General features: G+C 48.3%; 1 protein-coding gene across 4 annotated transcripts in view; it reads left to right on the top strand.

Annotated features, from left to right (window-relative positions):
• RADIL (Rap associating with DIL domain) overlaps positions 1-17,182 on the top strand; it is a 68,562-nt gene that overhangs the window by 28,452 nt on the left and 22,928 nt on the right. For 3 of the 4 annotated variants that reach the window (XM_012759155.2, XM_012759157.2, XM_012759156.2), the window contains exons 3-5: positions 10,802-11,049; positions 11,947-12,576; positions 14,447-14,484. In XM_012759155.2, the coding sequence (XP_012614609.2) occupies positions 10,802-11,049; positions 11,947-12,576; positions 14,447-14,484 (916 nt within the window). Of the gene's footprint in view, positions 1-9,229; positions 10,025-10,801; positions 11,050-11,946; positions 12,577-14,446; positions 14,485-17,182 lie in introns of those variants that run through there. The other variant, XM_012759160.3, reaches the window with a different exon arrangement.

The following is a 17,182-nucleotide window of genomic DNA, read 5'->3' as shown; positions in this document are numbered from 1 at the left end:
TTTTCCTTGCTTGTGTTGGCCTGGGGGTCTATGATTTAAATATATCTGCTTGTTTTTAAAAACCTTTCATTATAAGAAGTATTTATATACTATAAAATTTACCTATTCTTAGTGTACAATTCGATGAATTGTTAGTATATGTACAGAGTCATGTGATTATCACCCTGATTCAGTCTTAGAACATTTTCATCGCCAAAAGAAGATCCCTTGTGCTTATTTGCAGGGACTTGGGAAGGGCTTGCTGGTGTTGGGCTTGTCACCTTGCTTCTTAAGTTCGAGGGGAGCCAGTGATGGGGGAGGCCAGGCCCTGGTGGTCAGAGCCTGTGGGGGCATCTCAAACAGGGAGCTTTCACGGTGGCAGGTGGCCCATCTGTGCTGTGCATTTGTTTGACCCTGTAGTCTCTGCTCAGAGCCCGGGATGGGCTGAATTGTGCCCCACCCCCATTCAAATGTTGAAGCACTGGCACCTAGCACCTCAGACAGTGACTGTATTTAGAGATAAGGTCTTAAAAGAAGTGATTAATTAAAATGAGGTCATTAGGTTGGGCCCTATCCAATCTGACTGGTGTCCTTATAAGAAGAGGAGATTAGGACACAGACACACACACAAGAACAACCATGTGAGGATGCCGGGGGAAGGTGCCGTCTTCAAGGCAGGGGGAGAAGCCTCAGGAGAAGCCAGCCCTGCTGTACCTGGATCCTGGGCCTCCAGCCGTCAGGACTGAGAGCTGATTTCTGTTGTCATCTTCCCAGCCTGTGGGACTTTGTTATGACAGCCCGAGGACACTAATACAGAGCGTCTAACCTTTCATTCAGAACCTGACATCAGAGTCTCTTGTTGTAATTAAGAAATGTAAATGCATGCACGAACATACATGTACACATGCATAGGTAGGTAAAGATTCAGGTATAATTCTGATGAATCAAAATGAATCCAAGAAGTGGTATAAATTAAGATGCTTAAAGGACAAGAATATAAAATCCATTTAAAAAAGGCCAAGGAGACTGGAAATATAAAATACACAGAGAGAGGCTTGTATCTGTTCATCTGGAGTTTCAAAGGTGAAGACAAGATGCTGTTGTCACTGCCGCAGTGCCTAATAGGAGCAGCGAGAGGTCGTGAGCACAGCAGGCAGACTCCCTGCAGCGGAAGGAAGGGGTTTGATCGGTTTTCTATGTGCAAGGGAAGGCCCCTCCAAGGCTGAGAGCGAAGATACTTAATAAACGAGAGAAGATTGTTGGTTGGCACTGGGACAAAAGAGCTGGTTCTCCTCCTAGATCCAGGAGACAGCATCTCCTGGTGCCTGAGCTAAAACGATCCCTTCACAGGGTTGTCGGTGTTGGTGACAGGCTCAGCACCTTGCTTGATACAGAGGCAGCAGGAGGTGGTGTCGTTGTTTACCAGGATCTCCTCTGAGAAAGGTTTTAGCCATCCCAGGGTAATCAGATATGGCCTTGGGTTTCAGCTGGAGAGAATTCTTGGTTATGCGGCAGGGCCCTCTCTGTGGCAAGGTGCTGGGCTCTGTTTCCATCTGTGACTAGCAACAAATGGCTTAAGCATTTTATCTTCTCAGCCTCCTATTATCTTAATTAGGGGTTTAGCTGCTCAGAGAGGGGATGTTATTCCCTGAGTAAGATGCTAATTAGTATGCAAAGGTCCAGGTTCTACCATGGAAATAACACTCTTCAGTGTTTTAACAAAATAACTTCTCCCCTCTGAAAAATCAGACCTCTCCATTGTTGAAAATTTGGAAAATAAGAGAAACTATAAAGAAGACAGTAAAAATCTTCTGTTAAGTCACCCCTTGGAGAGAATCACTTTGAACATTTTGGTGCTTGTCATTTCTAGTCTTAGTATATGTATGTATTTTCTTACATAATTTAAATCGGCCTATGTACATGTTACATACCTTCTGGGTTTTATTTCCTCATACTATGAACTCCATTTTTAATTGCTGGGGAATGAGTGTGCTTAACCACATCCCTGTTTGGTTTGTAGAATGCCTCCCATTTTTCTCTATTTGTAAATAGTGCTTATGTAAACACCTTTGCACAGAAACATTTGACTCCTTTCTGATTATCTCTGTGGGATGGCAACTTAAAAGTGGGATTCCTTTGAGGAGAGATGGAGACATTTTTAGGTATAGATACACCCATACCTAACATTGTTATAGATGGTAGTATCTCTGTAGGTATTTTCAAAATTTGGGGTGGATCAGTGCCCATTTATTTTCCCACCAACGGTTTATGAGAATGCCCATCTCTCCTTATCCCCACTAGCATTTGATTCTCTGTCATTTGCAGTTTTTTGCTAATTTAACAGGGGAAAATGCACCTTATTGTTTGAGTTTGCATCTCCTTTAGTATTTGTGAAGTTCAACAGTTTTTAGAATGTTATTCTGTAATCATCTCTCATTACTTCTCCATCTTTATTTTGAAATACTTCAAGCATTCAAAAAGTAGATAGAGAATAACATAATGAACTATTTGTGTCCCCATGAGCCAGGCTAAGAAATAAGATATTATAGGCAGAGTAGCTCCCTCTCCATTGTTCCTTAGAAGTTTTCATGGATCCTCCTCCATGGATCCTTTCATGGATCCTCCTCCATCCCTCCAGGGTAGGTGATGAGAGTGCTTGGAGAACCCAGGACAGTTGCGTTTTGCCAGAGAATTTTTTTATGTTAAGCCAACGTTGTACTCAGTCTGGTCATGATGTATTTTTGCATGTTGAGAGATCTTGTTTATTGATATTAGTTTAAGATTTTTTTTTTGGTATCAGTGTTTATAAGTGAGATTTGCCTGTCATTTTTCTTTCTTGTTAGGAACTCAGTTTTTATATGCAAGCTATGTAAAATAAGTTGGGGAGTATTTTCTCTTTTCCTAATATCTGGGAGACTTTGGCTAATTTTAGTGTTGCTTTTACCTTGAAGATTTGGTAGAACCCACTGGTGAAGCCACCTGGGACTGAAGTTTGCTGTGTGAGAAGATTATTGACTATTGCTTCAATTTTTAATGGTTATAATAACAGACTATTCAGAATCTGTTTCTTTTGAGCCAGTTTTGGTAAGTTGTTTTTTTCCTAAGAATTTTTCCATTTTGTCTAAATTTTCATATTAATTATCATAAAGTTATTAGTAATATCCCCGTGTCTTGTTGCATTCATGATATAAATACAACACTTGTCAAGACATCCCTGCTTTTTTTTATCACAGATTTTGTGGATTCTCTGTCTTGATCAGTGTTGCCAGAAATATGTCAGTTTTATTAGTTTTGTCAGTGAACTGAGCATTTGGATTTATCTTGTTTATATGTTATATGTTTATTTTCTGTTTCATTCATTTCTATTCCGTATAATTTCTTACCTTCTCCCTTGGTTTAAATGCTTTTAAGGCTACAAATCTCCCCCCAACTTCTGCTTTAGCTGCATCCCACAGTATTGATATGTAGTAACTTTGTTATCATTCAGTACCAAATACTTCCTAATTACCAATAGACTTTTTCCTTTGACCCTAGAATATTTAGAATGTATTTCTTAATTATAAACATTTGATGATTTTCTAATTATCTTTTTATTGATTTTGGACTTATTCCTTTATTTTGAGATAACGTGTAAAATCTTTTGAAATTTATAGAGACTTGCTGTATGGCCTGGATATGCTCCATCTTTGTAAATATTCCATGTATGCTTAAAAGAATATGTATTCTGCAGTTTTTGGGTATAGAATTTGATAGTCTGAAGTCAGGTTATTTTTATTAGTAATGCTTAAATCTGACCATTGCAGATATTTTTGTCCACTTGTTTATAATTTTCCAAGAAAGGTCTGTTTAAATCTCCCACTGTGATTATAGATTCATATATTTATCCTTTTAGTTCTCTTAGTTCTTTCTGCATTTGTTTTAGTACCATTTTGTTAGGAACACAGTCTGTGTTACTAAGATGGCTTGTCTTAGGATTTTTTGACTTTTCAATGATGTATGAGCAATGTGCACTCAGTAGAAACTCCACATCAAGCACTTTCAGTATATAGTATTTGATAAATTACATGAGATAGTCTACATTTTATCATAAAACAGGCTTAGTCTTAGATGATTTTGCCCACCTGTAGGCCAATATAAGAAGTGTTTTGAGCATGTTTAATGTATGCTAGGCTACACTATAATGTTCTATAGGTTAGGTATATTAAATGCATTTTCAGCTTTTTGACTTACTATGGTTTTATCAGGACATAACCTGTTGAGCATCTGTTTGCAAATTTAAGATGACAGATTCCTGGTATATTTATTGAACATTTTATTATTGTGATCTCTATCTTGTAGTTAAACTTTTTTATTTCAAAGTATTTTTGTTTTATATTAATAGAGCTGCATTAGCTTTCTTTAGGCTAGATTTGTATAATATTCTGCAAATATATTTAGCATATAATTTTCTGTCCTTTCTCAATCCCTACCTTTATTATATGTACTTCTTATAGAGAATATATCATTGAATTGTTTGGTTTTTTTTAGATTGTTTGACAATTTAAAAAATTGCTGCAGAGATTTCTCTCACTCTGGTCTCCACTAAGCCTTGGCATGTGGGTTGTCGTGTGCTGAGACACGGTGGCAAGGGTGCGGGTGGGTCTTCAGAGTAGGGGTCCTCTGGCAGCTGCCTGGTAGGGTTGCTGTGGGCTCTTGAAGCAGGAGGCGGTTGGTCTTTTCAGACACAGGAGGGTTCGCTGCCTTTCCTGACAGGTGAAGCTCCCATTGAATCAGTTCAAGTTTCTCCGCTTGGAGTCCACCAAGATTTCCCTCTTCCAGCCGGGCGCGGTGGCTCACGCCTGTAATCCTAGCTCTTGGGAGGCTGAGGCGGGCAGATTGCTCAAGGTCAGGAGTTCAAAACCAGCCTGAGCAAGAGCGAGACCCCGTCTCTACTATAAATACAAAGACATTAATTGGCCAACTGATATATATATAAAAATTTAGCCGGGCATGGTGGCGCATGCCTGTAGTCCCAGCTACTTGGGAGGCTGAGGCAGGAGGATCGCTCGAGCCCAGGAGTTTGAGGTTGCTGTGAGCTAGGCTGACGCCACGGCACTCACTGTAGCCTGGGCAACAAAGCGAGACTCTGTCTCAAAAAAAAGAAAAAAAAAAAGATTTCCCTCTTCCAAGTTTAGGGCCCCACTACTTCCTCGTTAGTGCCTTAACTTTCACACAAGAGGTTTGATGAAACTGTGGATTCAGTTTACACAGTAATTCTGCAAACCACACTTAAATTTTATGTCTGATTTTTTAGGGAGGTTGGCACCGTATCTGTAAGAAATAAGAGATTTTTTTAGGTTCACTCTAGAAACTTCTGGTTCTCTGACTATGACCAAAGCCTCACATTTAAAGAGCTGACCTGGTCTGTTTATAAACACTTCTGTGCGCTCTGAAGCATCCATGGTCATTTTCTCCTTCTATGATCAGTGCTTTTTCTCCCGTTTAGGGAATTTTTGTGTCCTCAAGATAATAAAGATATTTCTCTATAGTTTCTTTTTAAATCTTTATTGTTTTACCCTTCATATTTAGATCTACAATTCATCTGGAATTAACTTTTGTGAACAGTATGAGGTAGGGTTCATGATTCATTTTTTTCTCCTATGCATATAGGGTTGACCCAACACCATTTATTGGAAGGACTATTTTACCTGTATATGTGACATTCTGTTCTGGGACTCTTGTTTCTGTTCCATGGTCTATTTGTCTATCCTTATACCAGTATGACACTCTCTTAATCACTGTAGCTTATACTGAGGCTGTTATCTTAGTGCACGTCTTCCAGCTTCCATCTTCAAGGCTGCCTCTGCCCTTTTTATTGCCTTATACATTACCAGTTTACACACACACTCACCCCTGCTGAGACTACTGTACTCAGGATGGCACTGAACCTATACCTCTGTTTGGGGAGAACTGACATCTTTATAATCCATCAACTTGGTATATTCATTAGATCTTCTCTGTCAACAGTATTTTGTAGTTTTCAGTATAGTGGTTTTGCATATCTTTTGGTAGATTTATTCCTTGGTGGTTTTATGTTTCTCAATGCTTTTATAAATGGTATTTTTTTACACATCATTTTTCTCTGTTTCTGGTATTTTAAAATATTACTGAATGTCACATGTTTACCATATCCAGTCGCCTTGCTAAATTCACTTGTTAATTCTAGTAATTTATCCATCAGTTCTTTTGTATTTTCTACATATACAACTACTTTGTCTGCAAAATACTTATAACTTAGTTTGTTGCTTTTCAGTTGTTGTATCTTTCATTTGTTTTTCTTGCCTTATTGTACTGGTGAGAACCTCAAGTACAATGAGGAGTAGAAGTTGTCATAGCAGTCATGTTTGTCTTGTTCCTAACTGAGGAAGGGAGGTTTCAATATATATTTTCTTTACAATTTTTTTTCCCTAATGGTAGAATTGATCCTAAAAAGCTAGGCTGATAGGGTCCCATCTAGCCACAATTCCTTTGTAGGGTTTATGGTGAGAATGAAATGAAATGCAACATGCCTAGAATAAGGCTGGCCATGCAGTGGAGAGGTGCTTACCAAGTTATCCTTAAGTAGTTCTTTTTTGTACATTTTGAATGATTTTGCTTCGAGGATTGCTTGATTGACTTAGAGCTCCGTAACCCTTACTGACTTAAAAAAGGATATTCCAGCTAACAGGAGACTCATTTAAGACAAGTCCTTTTACGTCTGTATTTTGGAGCAGCTACTGCAGAGTTCATGTTGGCAACGTATCCTCAGCTGTTGTTAGGGCTCGCTTTAAAATAGTCTCTTGCCTAGTGCAGTGTAGGTGCCAGCAGGTGCAGTGTGGTGTGTGCTGTAGTTCCAGCTACGTGGGAGGCTGAGGCCTGAGATCAGGAGTTCAAAGTGCGCTATGATGATGGCACCTGTGACCCGTCACTGCACTCCAGTCTGGGCATCGTAGTGAGTCCCTGGCACTAAATGAATAAATAAATAGAATAGTCTCATTTCCCCCAATTTCAGTTAAATTCCCTGGCACAGTAACATTTCCTTGCCTGGTCAGTCTGCAATCATAATCACCTCATCTCTGAGGCCCCCTCCAGGTGGGAGTGGGGTAAGAAACAGAAATGTTTCCAAGTTGTGTATGTTGTTTCAAACCCTCAGAGTGAGGGAGAGAAGAGAAAACAGGATCAGGAGGTGAAACCTGCAGGAGGAGCTTGGTGATGTGCAGGAAAAGAGCTGTGTTTCTTCCCAGTGCTGTTCTGAAGCCATGATGACGGTTACCGCCGCTGTCCCAGTCCACGGTCCTTTCCCGGGACACAGAGCCCTCTCCCCTCTGCCAGCACAGGGACCACTGCCTTCCCATGGAGGGGAGAGAGGGCTGTGTGGAAAAGAACCTTGTGGTCCAGGGTGTCGTCTCCTGCACCGCTTCCCCCAGCAGCGTCTAGTCTAGGAGATTCAGGGCCAGGACTCTTGCCGTACAGGGCTTGTGCTCGGCACAGTTTGGTTTCACCCTGGGCAGGGGAAGAAGGCAGCTGGCAGGAGCCTCCAGGGCAGTGGAGGTCAACACTTCTTCTTTATCACCTCCACTGTGAGAAGACCTTGAAGTGCCTCATGGCCTGGTCACAGGGGTACCCTCTGCTCTTTCTTCTCCCTTCGGTTCCGGTGTCCAAGACAGACGCCCCATCGCAGTCAGGGCCCGCCTGCTCAACTGTGTTTCCCATGGGATGCTGCAGCGTGTTCTGGCGTCTTTCCTGCTTGTGCTCACCAGGAAGGGGTTCATGCTGCTTTTGGGTCTGGGGCTCTGTGTATTAGCTAATGTTTGAGGGCAAGGCAGGTCCCCGTGTGTGTCCTCAGGATGGAACAGGCCCAGGTGCCTAAGCGTTGACCCTCCCTCATTCCCGCGCCAGGTTGTTTTTATGCTTCTTCACCAGACAGCAGGTAAACAAGGTGCAGTCAGGGGGGACATTTCTGTTCAGACCTCACACAGATCTGCCCTGGTTCTGCACAGTGCCGACTCACAGGTGGGGAACGATTGCAGCTCCCTCTCTCTGAGAACTTGGGAAGCCACAGACCCTCCCTGAGCCCGGCCTCCTTGGGGGGGAATACTGGGGACTTGTCTCCTGCAGCCTCGTCTCAGGAGGGCCAAGTCACAAAATCATGCGAAAGTGAGAGGCCATTAAAACTTCTGTGATTTTTTACTTTTAGAAAAGTTTTAAACAATAAAGTATAAGGTATCAGTTACATTTACCTGACATCTGGGTCCCAACCTCCCAGAGTTGACAGGTAAAGATTTTTATTGTATTTGTTTAGAGTTTTTAAAAATAAAATAAGTAAGGCCGGGCGCGGTGGCTCACGCCTGTAATCCTAGCACTCTGGGAGGCCGAGGCGGGCGGATTGCTCAAGGTCAGGAGTTCAAAAATAAAATAAGTAAAACACGACATGAAGTTATTATGAATTATATATTCTATCATGTATATATACTATGTCAAATCAAATAAAGTTTTGAAGTCCTTTTTTCTACCAGCCCCAGACTGTTCCCTCCCCACCTGTGAGAACAGCCACAGGTGAATTTACTGAGTGCCTTTTTGTTTTAAAAAATAAGCTTTATAGGCACCTGTAGTCACACCATGAGCAAGAGAGAGTGGTGTGTTGGGTGCTTTTTAAAAACCATAACCAGTGGTGCAGCCTGCGTGTGGTGTTCTGCAGTTGCTTTTCACCTTTGTGGTCATGCACATAGCCAATTCTCACCTTCTCCCTGCAGAGCCCGCATCCTGTGGGTGGGTGGCTCCCTGGGAAGGTGTTTGGGTGGGTACAGTGCTTTGCTAATGTGGATAGTGCTGCAGCGGCCATCCTGGGACAGGATGTGTGGGAGGGTCCTGCTGGCTGTCCTGCAGCTGGGCACAGGAGAGCAGGTAGCGGTCAGGTTGCTGTCCATGCTGCCTGTGCTACCGTGCTGGTGCTGACGGCGGGTGCTGCTGCTCTCACTCTGTTGCTTACACTCAAAGGGTGGTTCTCATGTGCCTTGGTATGTGACAAGTGCTGTCACCCAGAGCAGAGAGAGGTCTCACCTCCGGGTCCGAGGCATAGACTGGCAGCCCTGGTCCTTCTATACCCACACAGGCCCACCCAGGACCAAAGAAGGAGACCCTGGGAGTGGGCCCTGCATGTCATTATCCTTCCCGACAGAGAGAGTGTGGCCCTGGGGTCCTGGGAGGGAGGGGTCACCCAAGAGGGGGTGCAGGACCCCCACCTAGAGGAGCAGGGTCCACTTAGTGGTGAGAGTCCCCCATAGGTACTACAGCTCCAGGGGACACTGGCCTGAGACATCCTGTGCGGCCGTGGTGGCTAGGACCTCTGGGAGCCCCTGGGAATTTATAAGGAGAGGCTACTTTCCTTGGCTCGCTGCTGCCTGCAGCCCCGGGACTTCCAAGAGTTATTCTAAGGCGCATCCTGTTCTGCAATCCAGTCCTGGATTGGGAAAAACACGGGGGCTGGAACATCATTTTGGCCGTTTTTTTCCTCCTCTCAGATCTGCCTCTGCGGTTGCACAAGGCGGCCGAGCTATAGGGCCTTGCGTTCTTGCACTACTTACGGGTGGGCAGGGGCTGCCGGCCCCCACCTGCTGGGCATGCCGGGCTCCGGGGAGCAGAGCAGCCTGGCAGAGCAGAGCGGAGCAGGGAGTAGTGCAGGCACTGCGGCTACAGCTTCCCCTGCCTCCCCTGCTGCCGCCTGGCCCCCCGCGGGCTGCAGATGCGCAGCTGCCTCCTCGGGAAGGGAAGGAGGGCTCGGCCTGCCCTGCCCTGGCCCCATCCTCATCCTCTGGCTTTTGTCTGGCTTTGTTTGGAATGGCTGGAGGAGAGATCGCCTGTGATGCGGACAGATCTTAACCTGAAGGCTGCGTGGATGGACTCAGCAGAGGGCTTGGAAAAGAAAGCGCTGGGGTCAGCTGGATGGGGACAGGGACGGCTTTCGCCCACTGCAGCCTGTCAGCTTTCCCTGCAGCTTCATTTTAGAGAGCGATTTCTGAATTTATGTGTAGGCAATTGATTTTAAGTCTTTTAAGGGTGTATGTTATTTCTGGGCTCTGTGTTTGTGTGTATACGTGGGTGTGCATACATGTGTTTGTGTGTATACATGTGTTTTGTGCTTGTGTGTACATGTGAGTGTGCACATGTGGTTGTGTGTGCACATGTGAGTGTGTATGTGTGGTTATGTGTATGTGTGCCTGCTTTGGCCTGGGGGTGTTGGAGGCAGGAGCAGACCAGTGGCAGCCCTGTGGGATAATGTGGCAAGGCGACCATTTCCTTCTTATGAAGAGGGGGAGGATGATTACTCATCTGTCCATCTTGTCTAATCAGAGTGGCCCCCTGGCAGAGTTTCTCCTAAGGCACAGGTGGTTGGAGCAGGGTTCTGGGGGTGGCTGGTGACCCTGCAGAGGCCAGTGCTACCATGGGGAAAAGCATTTGTGGGTTTGACGCTGGGGACATGGTACTGGCTGATCAGAGCAGGCTGAGGTGTGTCCTCAGGCTCCTGCAGGGTAGGTATGGTGCCCTAAGCCTCAGGGTAGGACAGCAGCTGCCCACTCTTGTGACTGCCCCAGGGGCCTCTCTTTTGGGGGTGCCATGGTACTAGTGGTGTTCCCAGGGGCATGGCTAGTGAGCATGGCCCTTGAGCCTCCTCCAGACTTGCTAGGACAGAGCAGTGACAGGTGTTAGAAGTGGCTCAGTGAGATTTGAACTCAGGAGGACCTGGGACCCTCCATTGGGCACCACTAGAATTCTGACTATTCACCCTTCCTTGCTTCTGTTTCAGGGATAAACGCCCAAGCCCGGAGGCTGCAGCGGAGCCGCGCCAAGGGAACCCCAGCCCTGGCCCTGGAGGGTGCCCAGAGTTCCCCTCTGCCCCGGCTGCGCCGCACAGTCAGCGAGACCAGCCTGGGCCCAGCCACCGCCCTGCCTAACACCGCCCAGGGCCCTGAGGAGCCAGACGGGGACGCCATGCGCTTCTCGCTGTATCAGTCCCCGCACCTGCTCCTCCTGCAGGGCTACAGCCAGCAGCATGTGAGCCTCCCTCCCCGTACCTGGTGCTGCCTGGCGGGGACCAGCAGACACACATAGGGGGAGGGGGTCCATCTGGCCTCTAGCCAAGTCAGCCGTGAGCTAGGTGGCTGCAGCTCTCATGGAGGACATGGCAGGGGGCAGGGGGGCAGTGGGGCAGAGGGCTCTTCACAGACTCCCTGCTACTTTCTAGACTGCTTCTCAGGCCCCTTCCTTTGGGGAAGGGCATGGGCAGGTGACCAGAGTAGGTGGCCAGGGCCAGTCCACTCCTGCTCCAGACAATGGTGGGTGCCAAGTCACTGCTTGGTGACTGTGTTCTCTGAGGAGGCACAAAGAAAAGGCCACACCGCCTCACCTATCCCTAGAGCCATTTGTCACCACTTAGGTCCGAGCATCTTGCCACTATCAAGCCCTGAGCAGTCGCTTTGCCTCGAGCTCTCCTGCTCCATTTCCATGAGCACCTGCACCTTAGGGCTCCCGTGCTCAGGTCTTAGGTGACATTGTCCCTTGCTGGGCTGGACAGTGAGGCAGCAGGGCTCACATGCGGTGTCGTGGGGATGATCTGTGCAGCCAGGCGGCGCCTGCCCCAGCTGGAGAACCGGACCATTTCCAGGCCAGCCCTCATGCGGCCTCTCAGAGCTGGGTCGCTCCTGGGTCTCTCGTGTGCCTGTGAGGTCCTTTGGGAAGGCCCCTGCCCCAGGACGGTAGGTTAGCAAGGGCTGCACGTGGCTCTGGTATGGGGGTGGCCCAGGACCTGCAGAGCCCCTGGGGACAGCAGTCCCCGCTACACGCCATAAGTGATCAATAACCAGAGACTGGGAAGCCTCTTCTCTTCTTTCCCTCTGCTTGTGCTGTCCGAGGTGCTATTCTGCCCCTGAGCTGTGTGTGTCTGTGTTTCAGGACAGCCTGGTGTACATACTCAACCGGGACCGGCACACGGTGGGCCAGCGGACCCCTGCCAGCAAGCCCAGCATCAGCCTCTCAGCCCCTGACATCCTGCCCCTGCACTGCACCATCCGCCGGCTCCAGCTCTCAAGTGGCCAGGCAGGGGACAGGCTGGTCCTGGAGCCCATTCCCGGGGCACCCGTCTCAGTCAACTTCTCTGAGGTGGGGCTGAGGACCGTGGTGCTGCACCATGGGGACCTGCTCTCCCTGGGCCTCTACTACCTGCTGCTGTTCAAGGACCCGGCACAGGCCCAGCCCCTGCCCGCCCGGGCCCTGTCCCGCCTGCAGGCTGTGCCACAGAGCTGTCGCATGTGCGGCACTGCGCTCAGCGCCCAGGGTACTGCCTACTCTGCACCAGCCACCCTGTCCCGACGGCGGCAGCTGCTCTTGGAGTTTGAGCCAGACCTGGAAGACACACTGCTGCAGAGGATCATGACACTGATAGAGCCAGGGGGTGACGACCACAAGCTCACCCCTGCCTTCCTCCTCTGCCTCTGCATCCAGCACTCAGCCACCCACTTCGAGCCCAGCACATTTGGGCAGCTGCTGCTCAAGATAGCCAGGAGGATCCGTGAGACCGTCTGGGTCAGTGGCGCTGGGTGGTGGTCTGTGTCCAGAGTGTCCTTGCTGAGGGAGGCCTGGGTCCGAGCTCTGCCCAGCCCCAGGTAGAAGGTGCAAGTTCCTTTCTGCTGTCCCCCACAGTGGCATGAGGCTGAGCGAAGGCCAGGTCTTGCCTGTTGTTGCCTCCCACCTGGCAGGTGACCAGGAGCAGCCCCAGACTCCAGGGCTTTGCTGCAGCACTTTGCCCTTGGCTGGTGTGGGATCAGCAGTCACTTCCCAAGTTCTGGGCTTGTGCCACTCCCAGGGCCTGGCCTGTCACATGCCCAGAACCAGGAACAAGGTGCTACAGAGCCTGGGTGCTGTAAGCCCGAGGTGACATCAGGAGCTCTCATGAGCCCCTGCTAGGGGCCCCAGGAGCACCCCCGGGCTGAGTGCCCTGAGCTTCCTGCTAGGGGCAGGTTGAGTATTGTCTGTCTGAGCTGTCCCTGCTGGGAAGCCCTTGTCCTCTTGGTAGTTGAGGTTCATGCCAGTTAGCTCTTGTACATGGACAAACCTCAGCCCCAAAGACTTTGTGGGCAGAATCTTTTGCTGTGGGTCTGTCCTATGCATTGTAAGGTATAGCAGCATCCCTGGCCCCACCCATTGTATGCTGGTGACACCCCCTCCAGTGGCTCTGGACATTGCCCAGTGTCCCCTGGGGGCCAAAGCAGTCCCCAGTGGGCGCTGCCTAGGTGTAACCCCCAGTCAGTGCCTCCCTGCCAGGATACTGCCCTCCAGGGCCTCGACTCCCAGGGATCCAAGGGACGGCTCCAGGTTGCTCAGAGACCCTCTCTAATCTGGGCAGATGTGGGAAACAGAAACCATTTGGCTTTGTAGAAACCAGATCTATCTCTTAAATTAAAATCTACATGAGTCTTCTCTGTGCCAGGCATTCACTAGTGAACAACCACCCTGACAGGGCAGATGCCATGTCCCATGTCACAGCTGGAAACCCAGGCCAGGAAGGTGTCAGTCACTTGTTGAGGGAGCATAGCATTGGGTGGAGAACCAGGTTCCAGCTGAATCCAAGTGTCTGTCGCCCAGGGCTCTGGCTGCTCTCCGGGTCCACTTGGGCCAGCTCTACCGGCAGCTTGTGGGATTGCAAACTGAGGCCTCTAGACATGAACCACCTCACCCAATGTCTGGAGCATCCAAACACCAGACCAAGTCTGATTCCATGCTCTCTGCAGTACCCCACCGTGAGAATCCTAACCTTCAAGTCTGCCCTGTCTAGGTCCCCCTTGAGGGCCACTTGCTCAGGTATTTCCTGAGCACAAATGACTCTTCATGGCCACTCCCCATCCTCATTCTCATCAAACATGTAGGCAGAGGTGCACATCTTATAAGAGCAGAGTCATACTAAAGCAAGAATATTTCTTGAAAGTGATGACAACACAGAAAATGTCAGTTCAACCTGAGTCCCTGTTGGGAAATTTAAATATACTTATAAATATTCAAGCACATATACATTTATTATTACTGTGGCTAGTGTTTAAAAAAGTCTATATTAAGCTTAACAATGAGAGAGTTAGTAGAATCTTCATTTTAGTATTTGTTAAATGTTTGGCCTGTTTTTGCTATTTTTTGAAATGGTCAATTGTTATGTAAGCCAGAGGGCTGCAAAATATTTCTATTGTAGGAAACATGTAGGTCATGTTCAGTAATGGAATGGGAAGATATCTAAGTCAAATGGAAAATGTTCTTTCCAACACAGCTTAGAACATGTCGTCAGCATGGTACAGATGTGCAGGGCAGCAGTGGCATGTTTATAGGTAGATGGTGTAATGTGTATTTGAACTGTCCCTGTGTTATCCTGTTTTTCTCACATTTGGTTTTCCCCCTTTTCTAACCGCAGGAGAAAACCAAAGAGCTAGCAGAGAAGCAGGCGCAACTGTAAGTATGGCCTGGTTACCGTACCTGCCTCTCGGCAGCGACTTCCTGGGGCTTGTCCCTTCCATGGAGCCAGGTCCCAAGGGGCCTTCCAGTGCCTTGGGGTCAGCTCTGGGCTTCTGTCAGCTGTTTTTCCATCTCAGAGTGGTTGTTCCAGTTTTTTTTTTTTTTTTTTTTTTTGAGACAGAGTCTCGCTTTGTTGTCCAGGCTAGAGTGAGTGCCGTGGCATCAGCCTAGCTCACAGCAACCTCAAACTCCTGGGCTCGAGCGATCCTTCTGCCTCAGCCTCCCGAGTAGCTGGGACTACAGGCATGTGCCACCATGCCCGGCTAATTTTTTATATATATATCAGTTGGCCAATTAATTTCTTTCTATTTATAGTAGAGACGGGGTCTCGCTCTTGCTCAGGCTGGTTTTGAACTCCTGACCTTGAGCAATCTGCCCGCCTCGGCCTCCCAGAGAGCTAGGATTACAGGCGTGAGCCACCGCGCCCGGCCTATTCCAGTTTTTGAATCATCACCCTGGGAGGCTCTGGGTTTGGGAAGTTTCTGCAGAGCATCCTTGAGGCCAAGAGGGGAGGTCCTTCTCGAGTCGTCTCCCCTTCCCTGCTGCCGGTGGTGCATCAGAGCCAACCTGGCCCTTGCGAGGGTGCACATGCCCAGGGCAGAGGTGGGCAGTGCAGTGCCACTCCCACATCTGTTTGCACAGAAGGCACCATCTCTGCCCTAGATGCTCCTGGGGGTGGGGAAAGAAATGATTTGGATCCACCTGAGACAGACATGCTTTATCAATGGACTGTTGTGCAGGTGAGGCATGAATGAGAAGGAAGCAGCCTCTATGGACCATGGTCTGACTGGGGGAGGCTGTGGCACCAGTCATGTGCCCTCAGCCCTTGTCCCCTCCTCCACTGCCTACTGTGACTGCCCTGAGGGCCCTGAGGCCCACACTCCCACTCTGGATGGACCCCTAGGGATGCCTGCACATGGAGGGTGCTTTGTAAGCATGGGGGCAGGAAGCCACCATGTCTCCAGGCAGAGAGAGGGCAGTGTATATACAGTGGATGCTGCAGCTCTGGGAGCGAATGACCTTCAGCTGTGGGCTGTCTCAGTGTAGTTGAGTCTAAAGACTGCTGAAAAAACACCCAGAACAGCATCTGTGATGTGATTAAGTACACACACGTGCGTGCATGGGTATCTGAAGTTCCCAACTAAGCCACCCTGTTTAAGATGCACACCTGTGTGACAACACCCTGAAGAGAGCAGAGTTGAAGGTGGCAGTCACAGTGGGCAGTGGAGGAGGGGACAAGGGCTGAGGGCACATGGCTGCGGTACCACAGCCTCCCCTAGTCAGACCACAGTCCATGGAGGGTGCTTCCTTCTCATTCATGCCTCACCTGCACAACAGTCCATTGATAAAGCACGCTGTTGCCACGTGTTTGTGCCTTACCTACACCCCAGGGTCCTGTGAAGGAGAGAGGCAAAGGTAGGAGCGACAGTCTCCTCACTGCCTGACCCAAGTGAGCTGAGCTTAGGATACCTTTCACTAACAGATACCTGCTCCCCGAATGAGAGCCGAATACCGTGCACTGAGTCGTGGGCCTCTGAGATCTGGGACTGCGTGAGGGACCCAGGCTCTGCCTACCAGCCCAACAGGAGGGGGCTCCTAGAAAGCAGGCCCTGAAAGGACTGATGGCGAGAAGGTGGCTGGGCCAGAGGTGCTCAGTGGTGTCCTGCATCTTGCAGGCTCGTGGTGCTGAGTGGACGTTCGCCTGGGAATTGGGATGGGAACCCAGCCATAGGTGTGGTGGCTGCCTACCATGCCTCTCCTGCTTTGCTCTGGGGCAGCCAGAGTTCTAGGGTTGGGTGGGGTGTGGATGACAGGGGCAGGCCCAGCCCTGGAAGTGCCCAGGTATAGGTAGGACTGGGACATTGGACCCCAGCACCTGGCTGTGGGGTGCTTGTGGCCTCTAGCACCCCTGGTCTGCAGCACAGAGCCAGGTGGACCTGGCTTCTCCACCAAGAGGACGAGCCCAGGCCATCCTTTAAGCATCTGTTCACTTGTTCTGTGTTTTCCAGAACTTTTATTGTTAGGACCTAAAAACAGCCCTGTTTCCATACTCTAAAGCATGCTTGTGGGGTTTTTTTCTTTTTCCATTTCAAAATAATGAATCACTTCCAAAATACAGCACAGTACAGAATATATCACTCACCCCTGAACTCACACATGGATTTAACATTATTCACATTTTGTTGTATTTGCTTCAGATCTCTGTGTTGTGTGTTTCTTTTTCAATTGTGAATGACCACTGAATTTTACTAAATGCTGTTCTGCATCTGAGATCATCACTTTCCCCCTTTACTCTGTTAGTGCAGGGTACTGCACTGGTAGCTGCTCTCACACTGAACCGTTCTTGAGTTCCTGGATTAAACCCTCTCGGACTATCGAGTTTTTAGCATGGCAAGCTACAGTGTGTTGGTAAATTTTTAATTGACAGAGAAGATTATGTGTGTTTATCATGTACAACTTGATGTTTTGAAGTATATATACATGTAGAATGACTAATCCAGCTAATTAACATATGCATTATCTTACCTAGTTATCGTTTTTTGTGGTGAGAACATTTCACATGCACTCTTAGCATTTTTCAAGAATACAACATATTGTTATTTAACTCTAAGTCACTGTGTTGTACAGTAGATCT

Source organism: Microcebus murinus, chromosome 19 (assembly GCF_040939455.1).
Source record: "Microcebus murinus isolate Inina chromosome 19, M.murinus_Inina_mat1.0, whole genome shotgun sequence".
NCBI classification, from domain to species: Eukaryota; Metazoa; Chordata; class Mammalia; order Primates; family Cheirogaleidae; genus Microcebus; species Microcebus murinus.
The sequence above is the reverse complement of the archived record's forward strand: the minus strand, read 5'-3'. Positions and strand labels throughout refer to the sequence as shown.